This window comes from Centrocercus urophasianus, unplaced genomic scaffold (genome assembly GCF_019232065.1).
Source record: "Centrocercus urophasianus isolate 14NV4802_14NV808 unplaced genomic scaffold, USGS_Curo_1.0 seq_16, whole genome shotgun sequence".
In the NCBI taxonomy this organism is placed as follows: domain Eukaryota; kingdom Metazoa; phylum Chordata; class Aves; order Galliformes; family Phasianidae; genus Centrocercus; species Centrocercus urophasianus.
The window spans coordinates 1,189,911-1,206,184 of NW_024884711.1; the positions used below are offsets into that span (position 1 = coordinate 1,189,911).

The 16,274-nt window shown below is 35.6% G+C and overlaps 1 protein-coding gene across 1 annotated transcript in view; it reads left to right on the forward strand.

Moving 5' to 3' along the window:
* Positions 1-16,274, forward strand: part of BBS9 (Bardet-Biedl syndrome 9) — a 271,708-nt gene that overhangs the window by 48,631 nt on the left and 206,803 nt on the right. The window contains exons 10-14 of the mRNA XM_042817230.1: positions 1,971-2,152; positions 5,726-5,802; positions 8,600-8,653; positions 11,391-11,493; positions 12,358-12,462. Coding sequence (XP_042673164.1) covers positions 1,971-2,152; positions 5,726-5,802; positions 8,600-8,653; positions 11,391-11,493; positions 12,358-12,462 — 521 coding nt within the window. The remainder of the gene's footprint in view (positions 1-1,970; positions 2,153-5,725; positions 5,803-8,599; positions 8,654-11,390; positions 11,494-12,357; positions 12,463-16,274) is intronic.

A 16,274-nucleotide genomic window follows, 5' to 3' on the forward strand; every position in this document is an offset into this window, starting at 1 on the left:
CATAGGCTTTGTAGTGAATGTTAGTTTTTAAAAACAAAAATTTGACAAGATAGCTGGAAGCTTTTCTGTGACAGTAGGAATAGTATTTCACAGTTTTCCCAAAAGAGAAGGCTGTTTGTATTTAAGGGAAGTCTATATGATAAGGGACATGATGTGTTTTAAGTCTCTACTGTGTGTATACTGTTCCAGAAGACACTTGAGTTTTAATGATGCATCTGCAGAAAAAGACAAACTAAGGAAGGATTAAAACACAGAAATATAAACACAAAACCCCAAAATCCCTCAATTTCCAGAATTTCTTATCTGCGTAGTGCTTACTCCAGTTGAGCCCTCGGGTCTGTATGTAGATTTACTGTACCGAATTAGAGTGATCTCAGCTACAGTGAAGTTATTTCCAGAACATTTGATCACAATCCTGAAACCAACACTTGGATACTGGCCTTAGCATTCTTTAAAAAACATTTTGGAATGTCTAATTTAAACCATCAGCACCACCTGATTTGACTTCATGATTACTTCACCCTGAAAATCTTTGGAATGAGATTCCCTGTTTGTTTGTACTGGTTGTTGTACTTGTTCAAGACACCACAGAAAACCAGATTGAATTGCATTATTATTATTATTATTATTTTTAAACTACCTGTTTTTTAGTGAGGATTTTACTAGAGGAAATGCTTGAATGACATAAATGTATAATGGTTAAAATCCTTTTTGTTATTTCTTCGCAAACTATGGCAAGGACGTTTATATTAGAAATGTTTTATATGCATCTAATTAGTGAGATAATGCATTAGGCTTTCTTCTCAAAATTAAGTTCCCTATGTTTAAGGACTAAATGATTTAATATATATTTGCTTTGTGTAAGGACAGTTGTACTTGGAACAGAAGCAGTGCCTGCTACAAGTATGGAAGGTACTAAGTATGGAATAAGAGCATATTATGGGTGTGAATATGGTACTGTCTTGTGATTATGAAAATAAATATAAACTTCTGTTTTGATTGAGTGCCTTACAAATAAAATGAAAGTTAACTTTCTCCTATTTTTTGCTGTTAACGTCCTTACTAGTTTTTACTGCTTAGTTCCTCTTCTGTTTTTGAATATCCTTCAAGCTGAGCAAGGCGTTTGCAGTGCTCTCATTTATCCCATGATTTTTTAAATACGTATTCAAATGTTCTATGTGCATCATATCTGATCAGAAAAAAATGGATGGGATTTTGGAGATTGAAGTAGTGTTCCCTGGGGAGAAAATAGACTGGCGTGTAGATAATAAAATAATCATTTGTACCAGTCCAGTGTAGCATAAGGGAAACTTTGGGACCCATATGATCTCCATACAGATCCATGTGGTCTCCTTTCTGAAAGGCAATGCAAGGAGGAGCCAGCCAGTTTTTGAAGCCAGCACTGTAGTTTCAGTAGCAGTCAAAGAATGGATAAGGGGTGCTTCTGATATTTCAGAGTCCTTACTGCTGTCTTCAGTGTGAATATTTTTCATCAACCAGTGGTTTGTTCTAAATGCATCCTTTCCTTTCCCTCAATTGCTTTTCCATTTGGCTAATTGCTCCTCCTGCATACCAACCTGAATATCCATCCTTAGAAATAAAAACTAAAAAATGAGTAACAATTCATTGGAAAAAAAAAGGTTACAACTGTACTGTGTATTTAGCTTGTTTAGCTTGTTTGTTCTGGTCCTTTCCTTTGCTAGTCTTTTCTAAACAGATTCTGAGATACCTGCAGGATACTTAAGTAACCTTCTATCACAGAGTGGTGCTTAAGTGTGATTGCAATAAAATAATTGATGAACACATCTAAATTGAAGAATAAATGTTATTTTCTCTTGGTCAAATAACTTAATAAAACCAGAAAGTCTTATTACATTTGTACATAGAGCTGTAGGATAAGGATGAATTCAATGTCGTAATTACTCCAATGATTCTTTACAATTTCTTAATGAGCTTTACTTTTTATACAGAGGTCTGAAGGGTGTCATAATTACTCTGAGTGACAGTGGACATCTGCAGTGTTCCTACCTTGGTACTGATCCTTCGCTCTTCCAGGCTCCTAAGGTTGATTCTAAGGAAATAAACTATGAAGAATTCAATGCTGAAATGAAGGAGCTTCAGAAAATCATCAAGGAAGCCACAAAAACACAAGGTATACTTCTCACATTTATTTAGTTTACTTAGTTTATTTAGTACTTAAACTAACCGGTTTTCATTTGGTTGGTTAATAATTTATTTTTCTGTCTGTTTTCATAATTCCCATTGGAACTTACAAGATTTATGTGCCCAATTGCACGTAATTATCACTTTTGCAAAGGTTTAGAGGAAAAAAACTGACAATGCGTGCTCTGCCTAAAAGCAAGTAAATGCCAGAAATTTCACAGCAAGTCTGCTATACCTCTCAGGCGTTAGAGAAAACAGAGGTATTGATAAATTCTGCTCTGTTACTTCAGTTCTTAAACATCATGCAATTAATAACGAATGACTTGTGTTAAAAATGATTTTTATGACTCTTTCAAAAGTGATTGCATTTGAAGAATATAGTGAAGGATATAAAAAGCATAATGATCAAAATAAACAATGTAATTTACACATATTGCATACACAAGGCACTGGAACAGGCTTTGGGCACTGGAACAGGCTCACCCCGTTGTAGTGGACACACCATCAAGCCTGCTGGACTTCAAGAAGCATTTGGACAGTGCTCTTGGCCTTAGGATTTGGATTTGGGGTGATCCTATTTGGAGCCAGCAGTTAGACTCAGTTTTCCTTGTGGTTTCCTTTCAACTCAGGATATTCTGTGATTCTAATAATTTGTACTGAGCAAGTATTATTTGTACTGTTCAAGTATTATTTGAACAAGCTCAGTACAAATTATTAGAATCACAGAATATGACACAATTTCCTACAAATATCCTTTAAATTTTGCATTTTGTAACTGAGGCATTAAAACAGAGAATCTGACTTGTGTGGGGAATTGGAAGCGTGCAATTTTACAGCAAATTATGGAAAAAAATTCTTAGACAACTAGAACCAGTTGAAATCTCTTTCTGCTGACAACATGTTCTTAATATGCACTGAAGAAATAGTTGCTGGTTTTTTTTGTTGAAAATTGTTAGAAAATGAGATTTATAAGCTGAAGTCTTGAGCTTGATTCTACAACGCAAAGATTTTTTATGTAATTGCATATAACTTTGTTTATTATTGTTGTAATAGACCAATGTTAGTGTTATAATATAGTGTATAGTGTATTTTCTTTTTTATTTTTAATTGAACAAATCCTGTTATTTAAACATAAATGTGTATAAAATTTCATTACTTTTGCCACCACCCTTCTAATAAATATTTGACGGTTTCATCTATTGTAAGTCTGTTTCATCTGACTGTTATAACCAAAGGAAAGACAAGCATGATGAAAACATCTGTTTGTGAAGTGAATAAACTTTTGTTTATTTGTCTTAAAAAATCGTGTGGAGAAATAAAAAAACGTAACTGTCCTTTATAACTTTCTCTAGTAATAGTATTAGATCTCTAGTGATAGTATGAAATTGACTTGTTTCCTATGAATTTTGCTGACCTTTTACTTTCCTATTTTGCTCTTAATTTTTTTTTCTTCATCAGGGCCTTCCCAAGTCTGATTTAAGGTATAAGGTATTTTAGGAATGCTCTCTTCATTGTGGAGATACGCTCTAAGGGGATTTTGCTTTGATTTAACTGGCTGTAAAATCTGTTAGAAAGCCTTTGCTACAAGGAAAACTTTTCACTTAATTATGAGGAATGCTTTCCATTTAGAATGATTTTGCTTTGTCTCGTTTTGACTATTTTAGATCCTTAGCTGTCTTAAAATAACTGTTAATCATGTTTAGTTGAATAGGGAATACCTTTGAACACTGCTCACCATTCAGTTCCTCTAAACATGATCTTTAAAATGAGCGATTGATTTTTCTGTCTTGTGGATTCACATGTGTGTAAGTGAGAGCTGGTGTTGTTTTGAAAACATCTACCCTTACATGGAAGTATTTTTTCTTTGTTTCATTTTGACTTCCAAAAATGGAAGTCATTTGGAATTAGGTCATCATATAAAAAACGTAGAACAGCTATTTCCATAAATAAATCGTGTATTTCTGTTCAGTGCTGACCATTAAACTGTTGAACTTCAGTTATTTTATACGTTTTGGAGGAGGTTTTACATTACAAACTGAAGAAAAATTTAAAAACCTTTCTTTTCCTCAACTGTTAAGCTAACGTAAATCTAATGATATTTACATCAGCTTAGTTGACTTAAGTGATTAACCATAGATGTTTGACTCAGTTTAACAGTAAGAAAAATATGAAGCTTTTACATAGGCTTTGTTTTTGTTGTCTGTCTTATTTCTAGCAGAAAGATGACAATGTGACAGAAGTTGCATCAGACTTTGCTGAAGGAGAAATTGTTAAATAGGGTTAGAAAAGGAAGATCTCGAATCCAAACTTACTTGTTTGGGATTTTTCTGAGTTATATGCAATTGGCAGTTGTGTGCAATTGGTATTGCTAATAGGTGATGTTGGAGGAATGTGCTTTGATTTTACTTTTCTTTTTCCTTGTAGTAACAGGGAACTTTTTCATGGAGCAGAATGAAAACTTAATTTCCCTAGTTTTCTCAATAGCGTTTTTTCCCTCTGCTCTCCTGTTAGAGGCATAAGATGCTGTTATGACCCACTTGTTGTGGGTCATTGTTGGGACCCTACTTATAATAAAATTCTTGCAGCTTTCTTAAAGTGCTCATGTGCTTACTTATGCAATTAATGTTACTTTCCCCTTTGCATCAAGTTTTCTTGCTATTTGTTGTTCTTTTTTCCTGAGAATATGAATTTCCTGTTTGGGTTTTTCATTTTTCCAACACATTTAGCTTTGAGAGATAGAAGTATATTCCAGGAAGACACAAATACCTTAGAGCTGGCCCTTTCTCCCTCCTTGTTTCTCCTTTCTCCCTGTACCCACTTAGAAAAGTGCATGTAACTTTTTGCATTATGTAAATGCCTTGTTTCTAATTCTTAGAAAATGTTTAATGTGTGGTTTTACATTGTGGATATAAATGAGTTTGTAGAATTCTTTACCTTGCATGTTAACATTCTTCAAATGAATCAGGTGACATAGTGTAAACCAGCTCCAAATAACATAACAATGTTGGTAAACCTTTTTATGCAGAGGAATTTCTAAAATTGGTTTTAGTGACACTATGCTATCGGACAGAGGTTTGCTGCCAAGCTTTTTCATCATGAAATTATGTAGATCAAAGTGTACCGTATGAGAAATGTGTGTATTTTGGTGACAGGGCACTTTATTATAGGTGTACTGTTATATATATAACTGTGGAAAAGAGTAAAAAAAAAACACAACAAAAAGCAAAAAAACCCAAACTAAAGCAAAACCAAAGACTTACCATTTTCGTGGGACCATTGAAGATCGTGGATAGCGTATGTAAAATCCTGTCACAGACTGCATTTAAATCTTTTTTTTTTCTTTCCATAAATCAGAAATCCAGAATGGAATCCAGGCTTAAGCTGTGTATAGAAATCTTAAAAAAAAAAAAAAAAAAAAAAAAAAAGAAAGAAAGAAAGAAAGAAAAAAACCCACCAACCTGGAACTTCCTTTGTTCAGAACCTCCAGGCATTGTTATTGCTTTTATAAATGGAGGTGTTTGTCAAAAAAGAGCTTACTGATTTTTCTCTTGTTTTCTTTCAGATATTTTGCCCCAGTCTGAAAAACACAGAGACCTAATTGTCACTGCAGAAGTTTCACCAGACTTGGATGTGGAGTCTGTATGTACATGTAAAAAAATAGATTACAACCCTTTATTGAGAGCCCTTCTTGCTTCTATTTACAAGCAGTGCTACCTGACATGCTTCTCTTTATCTTACAAATGTGCTGTTAATGGATGATAACTTGCTTTATAGCAAATGTTTAGAGACAACTTTCTAGTGCTGCAGAGTTGAGTCAGATTGTCCTCCATCTTTAACAAATCAGAACATTGGGTAAGAGAAGTAAAATTAGAAAATAAGTCAATAACTATAGGTATTATTTATGTAGCACGTTAGATACATAAAATCACATGCAATGCTAGGTTGTTACAGTTCATGGCTGCCTGTTGGGTAAGTGGGTGTACGTTGTATACTTCCACTTTTTAGGTTTGAAAACAGCAATGAAATGTGAGGTATTTTTGTAGTAGAATTGTGTATATCATAGCCATCATGTTTATAGATATAATAACTTGCAATGCACATGGTGTATTTCTTCATTTTTGTATAAACAGTTTTTAAGACTGTTTGCACTCATACTTGCTATTTGAGGTAATGTCTTCTGCACTTGTTTCTGGCCTATTTCACAGTTCATGATATAGCATAAGCTTTATATCTTTTTAAACATAGCTGAAAACTAGTGATTACTATTTATTTGTTTATATTTGGAACTGAGCTTCTGCATAGCGTCCAGTTGTCTTTCAGAAATTTTCTTGTTAATCATTTTAACTCGAGCAATTAAAGTTATGCTATCTTTTAGTTAGTGACCTTTCCAATTCAATTTTGGCTAAGCAAAAGTAAGTGAAGAGAAACTTTCTTAAATCTGGAATAATTTTGTATTATTGAGAACTGCTAAAGCAGTTAATAATGGGGGGGAGCAATACTAGTGTCACCCTCAGGATCTTTGCCCACATACAGTGCACTAATTACTCGATGCATCGTAATGAGTAATCTCTGGCAGGGTGTTACTCAGTATTCTCTGGTGTGGCAACCTAGCTAGAATTTATTGATCTTATATGCAAACATAATTTATGAAAACCAGTTCAAATCCAAATTTAGGAGAGTTTATATTGTTGGTTAAAGTTTTTTATGTGAGCCTTTCAGGACATGGTCATTGCACTGTAACATATGTAACTAATCATTTCTAGCCACTGATTTCTGCAGAAGCAATTTTCAGGACTATCTACCATTTTAAAAATACACAGGGAACTGCTTTTTAATACTTCCAAAAGTCTATTTGATACCTTTATTTAAAGTCTATTACTATTACTACTGCTGCTGTTGCTATTATTTGATAGAGGCCTCCTTATAATATGGCCTAGCACTTGCCTGTGGAAAAGATTAGCTGGTGAGAAAAAGGGGCAGAGTGCCATGATCTTGGCTAACTGTCATAACCTCCTCACAACACTTGAAATTGTTGGGCCTGCAAAATGCTGTAATGTTGTACTCATTTGCCCAACCTTCCAGATGCAGGTGGTCTGCTTTGGATATAAGTAACTCAATATACTGAATGAACTACAACCTTTAATCTTTATGATGTCTTAGCTTCCCGAAGGGAAGTTTCCGGGTTGTTCCTTCAGTATCCATCTAGGAAGGGAAAAATATTCTAAGACTTGTCACAGACGAGGATGAGTAAAAGCAAATGTGAGAACCATTTTAGAGCTTCTACAGGTTTGCAAATATATTTCTTCTCATGTGAGGAGATATAAACTGTGATGTGTAGTAGGAGCAAAGAGTATTTAATGCCATCTCCTAAGTACAGCCTCTGATACAGGAAGTGATTATGGTATGGTATGAATATGGTATACCAGGGCTAGGATCAGCCTCTTTGCATCCATGCTATTGTTTCAGGATCAGCCACTGGTAACTGTCAGAGATGGTTTGCTTGACAAGCCAGTTGTCTAATCCAATATGAAAGTCCCTATGTTTTTACAATGAGGAAAAGTATACAATGCACAAATGAAAGTCCTGCTTCTAGAACCCAGAGAGAACCTACCACCTTCTTGACTTCTTAGGAACTTTGCATATATGAACCTTATACTTGCATGCTGAGGTGAAAAAGAGTGGATAAACCACATAAGATTTATTACCATTATTTTGAAAACATTTCTCCCATCGTAAGAGAGTAAATTTGTGCTGGGAATTTAGTATTACAGCAGAAATGAGGTATTTCTTTAAAACTAACTAGTTTAGACAAATAGGAAAGCTTCTTAAACTGTTGACACGACCCTGTTGCAAAATTAAATCTGTGCATAAAACGAGATATTAAAACAGTCTGCAGTGCCAAGATGAATTTTGCATTAGATGAAATTACCTAATGAAATAGAAATAAGCATGAGTAACAAAATGCCTGCCATAGTTTCTTTTGAAGTTGAAAATATATTTATGGTTTATAAGATTGCGTGCTGTGTGCTGTGATTTTATAGTACATGCTAAGATTTGGCCATTGGTAGATTGGAAGTCACCTTTCCCTAATAAGTAACAGGAGGAATTTCCAACATTTAAATAAATATACAGAAAAAGGAAATGTGCCAAGCAAAACAGTTCAAATATTCATATATACATCATAGTGTATTAGTTCCTTATATAAACAATATTCATGAGCTATTCCTATCCTTTTGGCTGGCAATTTCAAACAGGCTTTACGTTTTCAGGAGCTCAGAAATGTATTTTGTGTATTTTAGTCTGTCGTCAGAACGGTAAGTCCTTTACAGTTATTTCCTTGTTTGCTGTGTTGATGATAGGGAAGTAATATTACATTTATTGTGTTCACTCATTCATGCATAATACTGAATTTCTGTTTTCATCTTTTTCTTCACAGCAAGCCATTGACAGCGAAGTAAAAGCAGAGGTGGTACCGTCAGTCACAGTAAAGGTACTGTGCCTAACTCAACCCGTAGTGAATAATAGTGGCAAATGTTAGGAATTTGTAGTGTTTTCTGTGTGTTTCACTTGTATTATGACAAGGAGTAGAGCTGGAACTGCTTCTATGTACCTATTTCTCTTTTCCTTCGTATGACAAGTATTTATCTCGCAAGACTTCTGTTGAAGTTAGAAGCGTTTGGAATTTGGATAGGTTTATCAAGAAGCTACCACAAAAACAAATAAATAAATAAAGGGTGGAGGGAAGTTTTTGAAATAAGAACGTTTTTCCAGCAGAGCAGGTAAATATTTATTTGCTCAAAACATAAGGATTGTTACCTTCAGCTGCCTTTTTAGTTGTCAGTAAGCAAGAAATCACTTGTAAAAGGAATTTCACAAATTTTGTTAGTGCAAAAAAAAAAAAAAAAAAAAAAAAAGCCAGGAAAATCTAATCTGAAAATTGATGTAATTGCAGTCCTCCCTGAGAGCTGTTACCTCTGGTTATAAAGGAAGTGTGAGAGTGGGTGTGCAAGTGTAGCTTCTCAGTATTGCGTAGGATAATTTTATTTTTTGAGTTTGAAAATCTTTTCTAGGACTACCAGTGGAGGAAAACTGGGGCTTTGTTTTTGAGAAGTTCATATGAAAAATTTAGAGCTTAACAGAGCTAGTAATTGAAGAGAACTCCTTTCATTAATGTAGCTTAATTGTACTCAGCCCAGCATCTTTCTCTACATTTTCAAGTGACACAGTGAGGGAGGATAAAACCTTAATCCTGATCACGTCTGTGATGGTTTTGCTATGAAACCTTGAGCGTTCGACCTGATTGTATTTGGCAGTACATTAGGCTGTTTGCAAACATAGGGCTACCTTAAAATACACGATGTAAATAGACTTCAGAGAAGTATGAATTTATCAAACCACAAACTGCAGCTCCTTCAGAAAATTTTTAATGAAACTAGGTGCTTCTGACAAAATGTGCAGTAAAAATGGATTCGTTTCAGTTCAGACTCCTATGTCTGAACTGACATAGGTTCAGAAAGCAGAAAGCCAAGCAGTATTGAACAGTTCTCGAACTGTAGTTGAATGCCTTGACTTGTTTGGAGGATTGGGAGTCAGGTAGGAAAGATGTAGTCAGACAGAGGGTCGCAGAATGAGTATGTCACACGGCAACTCCATGTGGTTTATAGCCTTTTCATGCTTTAGAGAGACTGTTGAAGATCTGACTTTATAAAGTAACCCTATGAATTACACTTGGTGCTCCCTCTGGAAAATGCGTAGGTTTGCCTAAATTACATTTGAAATGACCAATTTGGGTATAGTAGCTGCTTTAGAAAGTTGATAAATAGTCAGACAATTAGCTTGCACTGAATTTTTTGTGGTTGCAGTCAGCAGATCTGGCAGTGCCCAGCTGGTTGGCTTAGAGCTAATGCAAGTGGGTTTACACAGCTGCATTCATTGAATTACATTGGACCTGAAATAGTTCTGAGCTGAGGGCAAGAGTGGCTTTTTAAAACGTATGCCCCTCTTTTGGGACTGAGGCACAGAGCAGATACTCTCCAAAAGCAATTTATGAAGAGCATTATTTTGTTTTTAAAGTAATGCTTTGGAAGTTTTGTAGCAACTTCAGATGTCACTGTCTTAATCAGAAATTTTCTGAGGTGTGCACTCTCATGTCTTTTTGTACTTAGGGAATTTAGCATAAGATCTCTAAGTCTATTGATTTCTTCTTTACTGTTTCTTTTATGAAAGTTCTGTTTTCAGAAAATGGAGCTGTTTACCTGGTGTATGCACAGAGCTCTGTGTGATCCTTCCTAGTTTTATTTGCACCATAAAAAACCATGGATGACCTGAGGGCCTGAGTCTGTAGCTCAAACTTATTGCTGTTAAGTCAAATTAGATGTTACTGTTCATTCATTTAAAGTAGTCCACTAACACTTCAATTGTTATATAACTTTAAGAGTATTTTCCTAAACTGATTTTACTTGCCTGCAGTGAGTTAACAGGTAGACCAGAAACACAAAACAAGTGATAATAAGTAGCAGATCATGTATGTACAGACCATGTTCAGAGACCCACTAAGGGGCAATCTTTTGATAACCATTTGTTTTGTAACCAGTTCTCTCTCTTAACAGTAGAAACACCCAGCGCCACTCCAGCTTTGTAGTTAGGCCACCTCTTGTAATCTAAAGATTTAGGTGTGCTGGGCGTACTGTATAATAAGTTGTAAAATTTGTTTATAGTAGAAGATTGAATAGAGCTTAATTCTGAAATTATTCAGAAAACCGTTAATTGTTCTCAATAGTTGGAGGGAATAAAAATAAAAAAGCTTTGCTTTTGTTTATTTATTTATTTTTTGCTTTAATTGTCTAAAAGAAACAGTATTTTATTTTTCTTTACATTAAATAAAAGTAAATGACAAGAGAATAAAAGTAAATGACATTTGCAAAATGTTAACATATTTTAACTAGGAGTTTGTCATTGGACGGTCTTTGGTTAAAGTTACTAAGAGTGTGAGAAATCACCTCTTTTTTTTTGCTGCATTTTTAATTTTTACTTTTTAATTTTGTAAGGTAAATGAGAACTGTAGAAATTGTTTCTGCAGTTGAAACTTGAAGTTCTTAAACATTGCTGAAGTGGTCACTGCAGGGCTTTATGGTCTTTTTGCTGGTCGTGTGGTTACGTTAATTTTCTGCTATACACAAATCAGTTTGTTGTTTGATTTAAATAATTCTGTATTTCAATTGCTCTAGGTAACAATACAGAGCAGAGTGATGGCGCAGAAGCCGTACCTGGTAGTGTGTGTCCAAGCTCCACTAGCAGTGACCTGTGACCAGTTCACCTTTAATGATTTAGGTAAGTTATTGTAATACTGTTAAAACTATGGCATCATATTCCTTTTTCTAAGGATGTTGTAAGCTGTAGTTGAACCTCCATCAAGAGAATCATTGCTGATACTGCTGTCCAAGCAGTTGCAAATATGCCTTATGTACACTCTGCAGCATCTTTCTTCCATTTGTGGAAAATGACAAAAAAAAGTGTATAGTAGTGGAGTTGCTTCTATGATTACAGTATGATATGTAGCAGGTGAGAAGAGACAGCGTGACAATTCAGTGATGGAGACAGAAAATCAGTTTTTTGTCTGGTCTTTTTATGGGGACTTTTTAGTGTTTTTTTTTTATTATTTTTTTTTTAATTTTTGTGGCAGTTCTGTCTTTGTAGAATGGCATTGGTGAGCCAAAAGCAGGGACACAAAACTTGACCTGTCTGCTAGTCGAACACGCTAGAACTTAATAACTTTTGGTGATTCTTCCTTTAAGATTGCAGGTAGGATTTCTTTGAAGGTTGTGAATGGAGTTGAGGAACAGAGAAGTGTGTCCTGCTGCCTCAGTTGGGACCAGTTTTGAATTGAATTGTGCATTACTGAATCCTATTGAAAGAGGAATTGCTGTTCTAATCTGAAAGGACAGTTCTTGTTTTTCCTAAACGTGTGACAAGAACAAATGGCTTTGTAGGATATTAAAATTGCCATATGAAACAACATTTGCTTTGGAGTTTTCTGACTAGATTGTAGTTTGTTAAGGGATAAAGGTAAATGAATGGAAATAACTATCCTAATTTCACAAAGTATTTCCTCGAAGTTTCCTGGATATGGAAAGTGTATTGCTTTCATGTGGATGCTTCTATTATTTGATGTAATTTTTTTGTTTGTTTGTTTAGATCCAGGATTATCTGAAACTGTGGTCCTGTCTGTCTTCTTGAAGGGAAATTTTCCTCCATCAGAACTAGAAGGAGATTGTGTGTTTTCATGTAATACACCAACAGGTAAGCCTTTGAAGATTACAAATTTTTTTTAAGGTCTTTTCTTTACATGTTTTTTGTGAGCTTTGTTTTGAAAAACTTTAAAGGCAAATAGTAATGGAAGAAATATATAGCAGATGGCTCTGCTACCAGTCAAGAAGACCTAGACAGAGTGAGTTGTTGAGTTGGGCTTAGAGGAACCTTATGAGCTTCAACAAGAGGATGTATAGGGCGCTGCACCTGGGAAGGAATAGCCACATGCATCAGTACAGCAGGGACTGACCTGCTGGAAAAGGGGCTCTGCAAAAGGACTTCAGGGGTTCCAGTGAACATGAGCCAGCAGTATGCCCTTGTGGCCAAAATATCCAGTGGTATACTGGGGTGCATTAAAAAGGCTGTGGCCATCAGGTCAAATAAGGCGATGTTCCCCTCTACTTTGCTCTGGTGAGGCCACATCTGGAATATTCTGTCCAGTTCTCGGCCCCTGAGTTCAAGAAAGACAGGGAACATCTAGAGAGAATCCAGTCAAGGGCCACAGTCATATTTAGGGGCATCTCCCATAGGAGGAGAAGCTGAGAGACCTGGAGAAGACTGAGCAGGGAGAGGGGGAAGGGGGTCTCATCACTGTCCATAAATATCAGAAATGTGGGAGTCAAGTGGATGGGGCCAAGCTCTTTTCAGTGGTGTGCAGCAACAGGGCAAAGGGCAGTAGGCACAGACTGGAGCACAGGAGGTTCCATACAAACAAGAGGAAGAAATTTTTTCTTTGAGGGATGACAGAGAGCTAGTAAGGCAGCTCAGAGAAGATGCACAGTTTCCTTCTCTAGAGCTGTTGAAGACCTGCCTGGATGCTTTCCTGTGTGACCTGCTATAGTGAACCTGCTTTAGCAGAAGGTTGGACTTGATCTCCAGAGGTTCTGTCCAAAATCTGCAGTTTTGTGGTTCTGTGTAATAATGTATATCAGAATCTTGTCTTGCTGCTTTTATTTTTTTTTTTTTTGTAGCATCATCAAGTTATGTAAGCAGTAAATTCATAATCTTATGGCTTGGGAAGCAGCTGTACCAGCTTTCCCTCTGCCGATCAATTTGCTTCTGTTCTGCTCTTTAAGGGACCACCTCTTGGAGTGAGAAGTTAATTACATCTTTATGACTATTCAGCCTTCTGGGGCTGCCAGCAAATGTGACAATAACTGCCTCCCTACAGAGGAAGAAAATAAGCATTGGGAGTGATTATTCCTCACTTCCCTTTTAACAACAGCTTAACGTATTCATTCTAAACAAATAAAGTGACCTGTAAGAATAGAGATTAAGTCATTCTATTTTATAATGCCCTAGTGACTCTAATTATAGAATATGTAAATTTGCCCTGCTATCCATAAGTGAAGACTAGTTTACTTAGTTTGCTACACACAGCCTCAGGAATATGTGTTAGGCTACACGAAGAACTCTATGTAGGGCTTCCAAGTTACGATAAACGCAGCATAGCCCAGCTGAAGCAATCTGTTCTTTCTTCACTTCTCACTGCTTGGCTTTGCACTGCACCTCCTCCCTTGTTGTGCTCATACAATCAGAAGTTATTACTCAGCCAGATTTGCTGATTTGGCTCCTTGCGTGCACTCAGAGCTGTGCCAGCACTAAGGGGATGGTAACACAGAGTGAGCTAGCATCAAAGAAATGCACATTATCCTATGTATGTTCTTTTATTTAAGCATCACTTCTTACTTGAAACATTTTATTTATGACAGTAGTCTACGTTGTGTGTCAACTATTAAAGTAGTTATGTACTTCTAGACAAAATAGAAGCTCACGGGTTTTTTTAAGAACTTGATCTTGCCCTTGTTAGACTGGGCTTGAAGGTATGGGCAGAGGATGGAAGGAAAAGGATATTCCTCCCTTTTTCTTAAGAGCCTACACAAATGGCTTGTACTACTTCAGTCCTCGTTTTTTGTGACTTTCAGACTGCTTATGCCTTGTGAATGACTTGCTGTAACTTCATAAGTATCCAATTTAAAGTGGTATGGCTTTAGACAGCTATGCCTTTATAGATAGCATTCTCTCGAGTGTCTTGGATCCTCTGATTCTGAAAGCATGCTTTGTGTTTTGCTGGTTTTGTGTCGGTGACTTTGCTTTCCAAGATGAGAATATCAAATTTAAGTGTTTTTTCTTATTGCCAGATGGATGTGTTATTATTTAATTCAATTATATTAGTTACATCTCTTGTATTTTAGTTATTAGGTTGAATTTTGCAGGTAGGAAGGTAAAGAAACCTTATATCTTGAATACGTTTGATTACTTGCATACAATAAAAAAATCCCCAGAAAACATGATACCTAACAAAATCAGTGAAGAAAATTAATAATAATGCAAAAAGAAAATCGGTTATAGAACTTACAAAACCTCTAAATAAAAGAGCATAAACATTAAGATCTTACAAAATTTTGGATATTCATTTATATTATTAAGTGAAATTTTTCTGTTCAATTACATAAAAAAGCAGAGTTTATTCTGCTTGTACAAGGCAAATAAATCCTTAAGTAATATACTAGGACACACAAATTGAGTGCCTTTGAGACTTTATTTTATCTGAATACAGACTTTTTCTTCTTTAACATTTCATATTTGTGGCCAAATCAGTCTTCAGTGCATCTCTGTGGGATTCATACAGCTGAATGTTAATATGAGTCACGGAGTTGGACTGAATTGTGCTATTGATGAATGTGGTCTCATGTCTGTTTTCTTTTGGCTCATACTACCAGGTTTTTATGCATTGTCTACTTAACAGTCATTTCTTTTAAACCTGTTACTACATTTTCTTTTCTTTCCTATTAGGGTAGCATCTTATGTTTTTATCTTTTTTTCCCTTTTGTGCTATTGCTGGTTATACGGTAGAGCTCAATCCTGAAGGTAAGTGAATGGAAAAATCAGGTGTGAATGGTCTCATGAGTGAGCATATACTGAATAAAGCAGATCTGGAAGTGAGCTATTACATCACCTATTATTTCTTTAAGCTTTTCTACTTGCCTTGGATAGGTGGTGCTACGGAAGTGTGAATATCTGAGAAATTTGGAAGTAAATGAGGCTTAGAAATAAAAAAAAAATATTCATGGGAGAACAGAAACTAGTAAAGACATCTGCAGTATGAAGTATGTTGAAGTATGTCACACTTTAACATATATAGCATATAGAAATCTTACAATGTACTAAATAATATCTTGTGCCTTGAGATGGAAAGCACAATCATATGTTCCTTCGTTATTGTATTTCTAGCTCTCTATTCAACCTTCACTAAGAACTCATTGGGTAGCAAAATCACAGCTGTGGGTTTTTTATTGTTTTTTGTTGTGCAACTGAAACAGCCATTAAGGTTTTGTAGCTAACTCCATGCTGTTTGGACAGAATAGCTCCGAGAGTGATGTCACTAACATCCATTCATTCCAGTTCCTTTTAGAAATCTCTTCTTCAAGGCTACAAGGCAACTTTACAACTGGCACAATCAGTGCAAAACCGAATGGTCATGGTGGTAGATATGGTATTTACAAAAGGTTCAGTTAAAAGACAGAGCAGGATGTGAAAGTACTTTGCATATAAATGGGCTAAAAAGAAGGAAAGATGCAGTGTAGTTGTGTGCATATATGGGATAGGTAAGGGTGCTTACTGACTGAAAAAATCACATACATATTAAACACAAATTCACCCGTGTTTGAGGGAAAATTGTTTGTCATGGATTTAGAGATAACTATTTCTTCAGTTTGCAGTTTTCTCCTAAAAATAAGTATGCTAACATTTGTACGTGTTGAAGTTTTGTCTTTCAATGCTGATGTTCCAGGGAGCATATC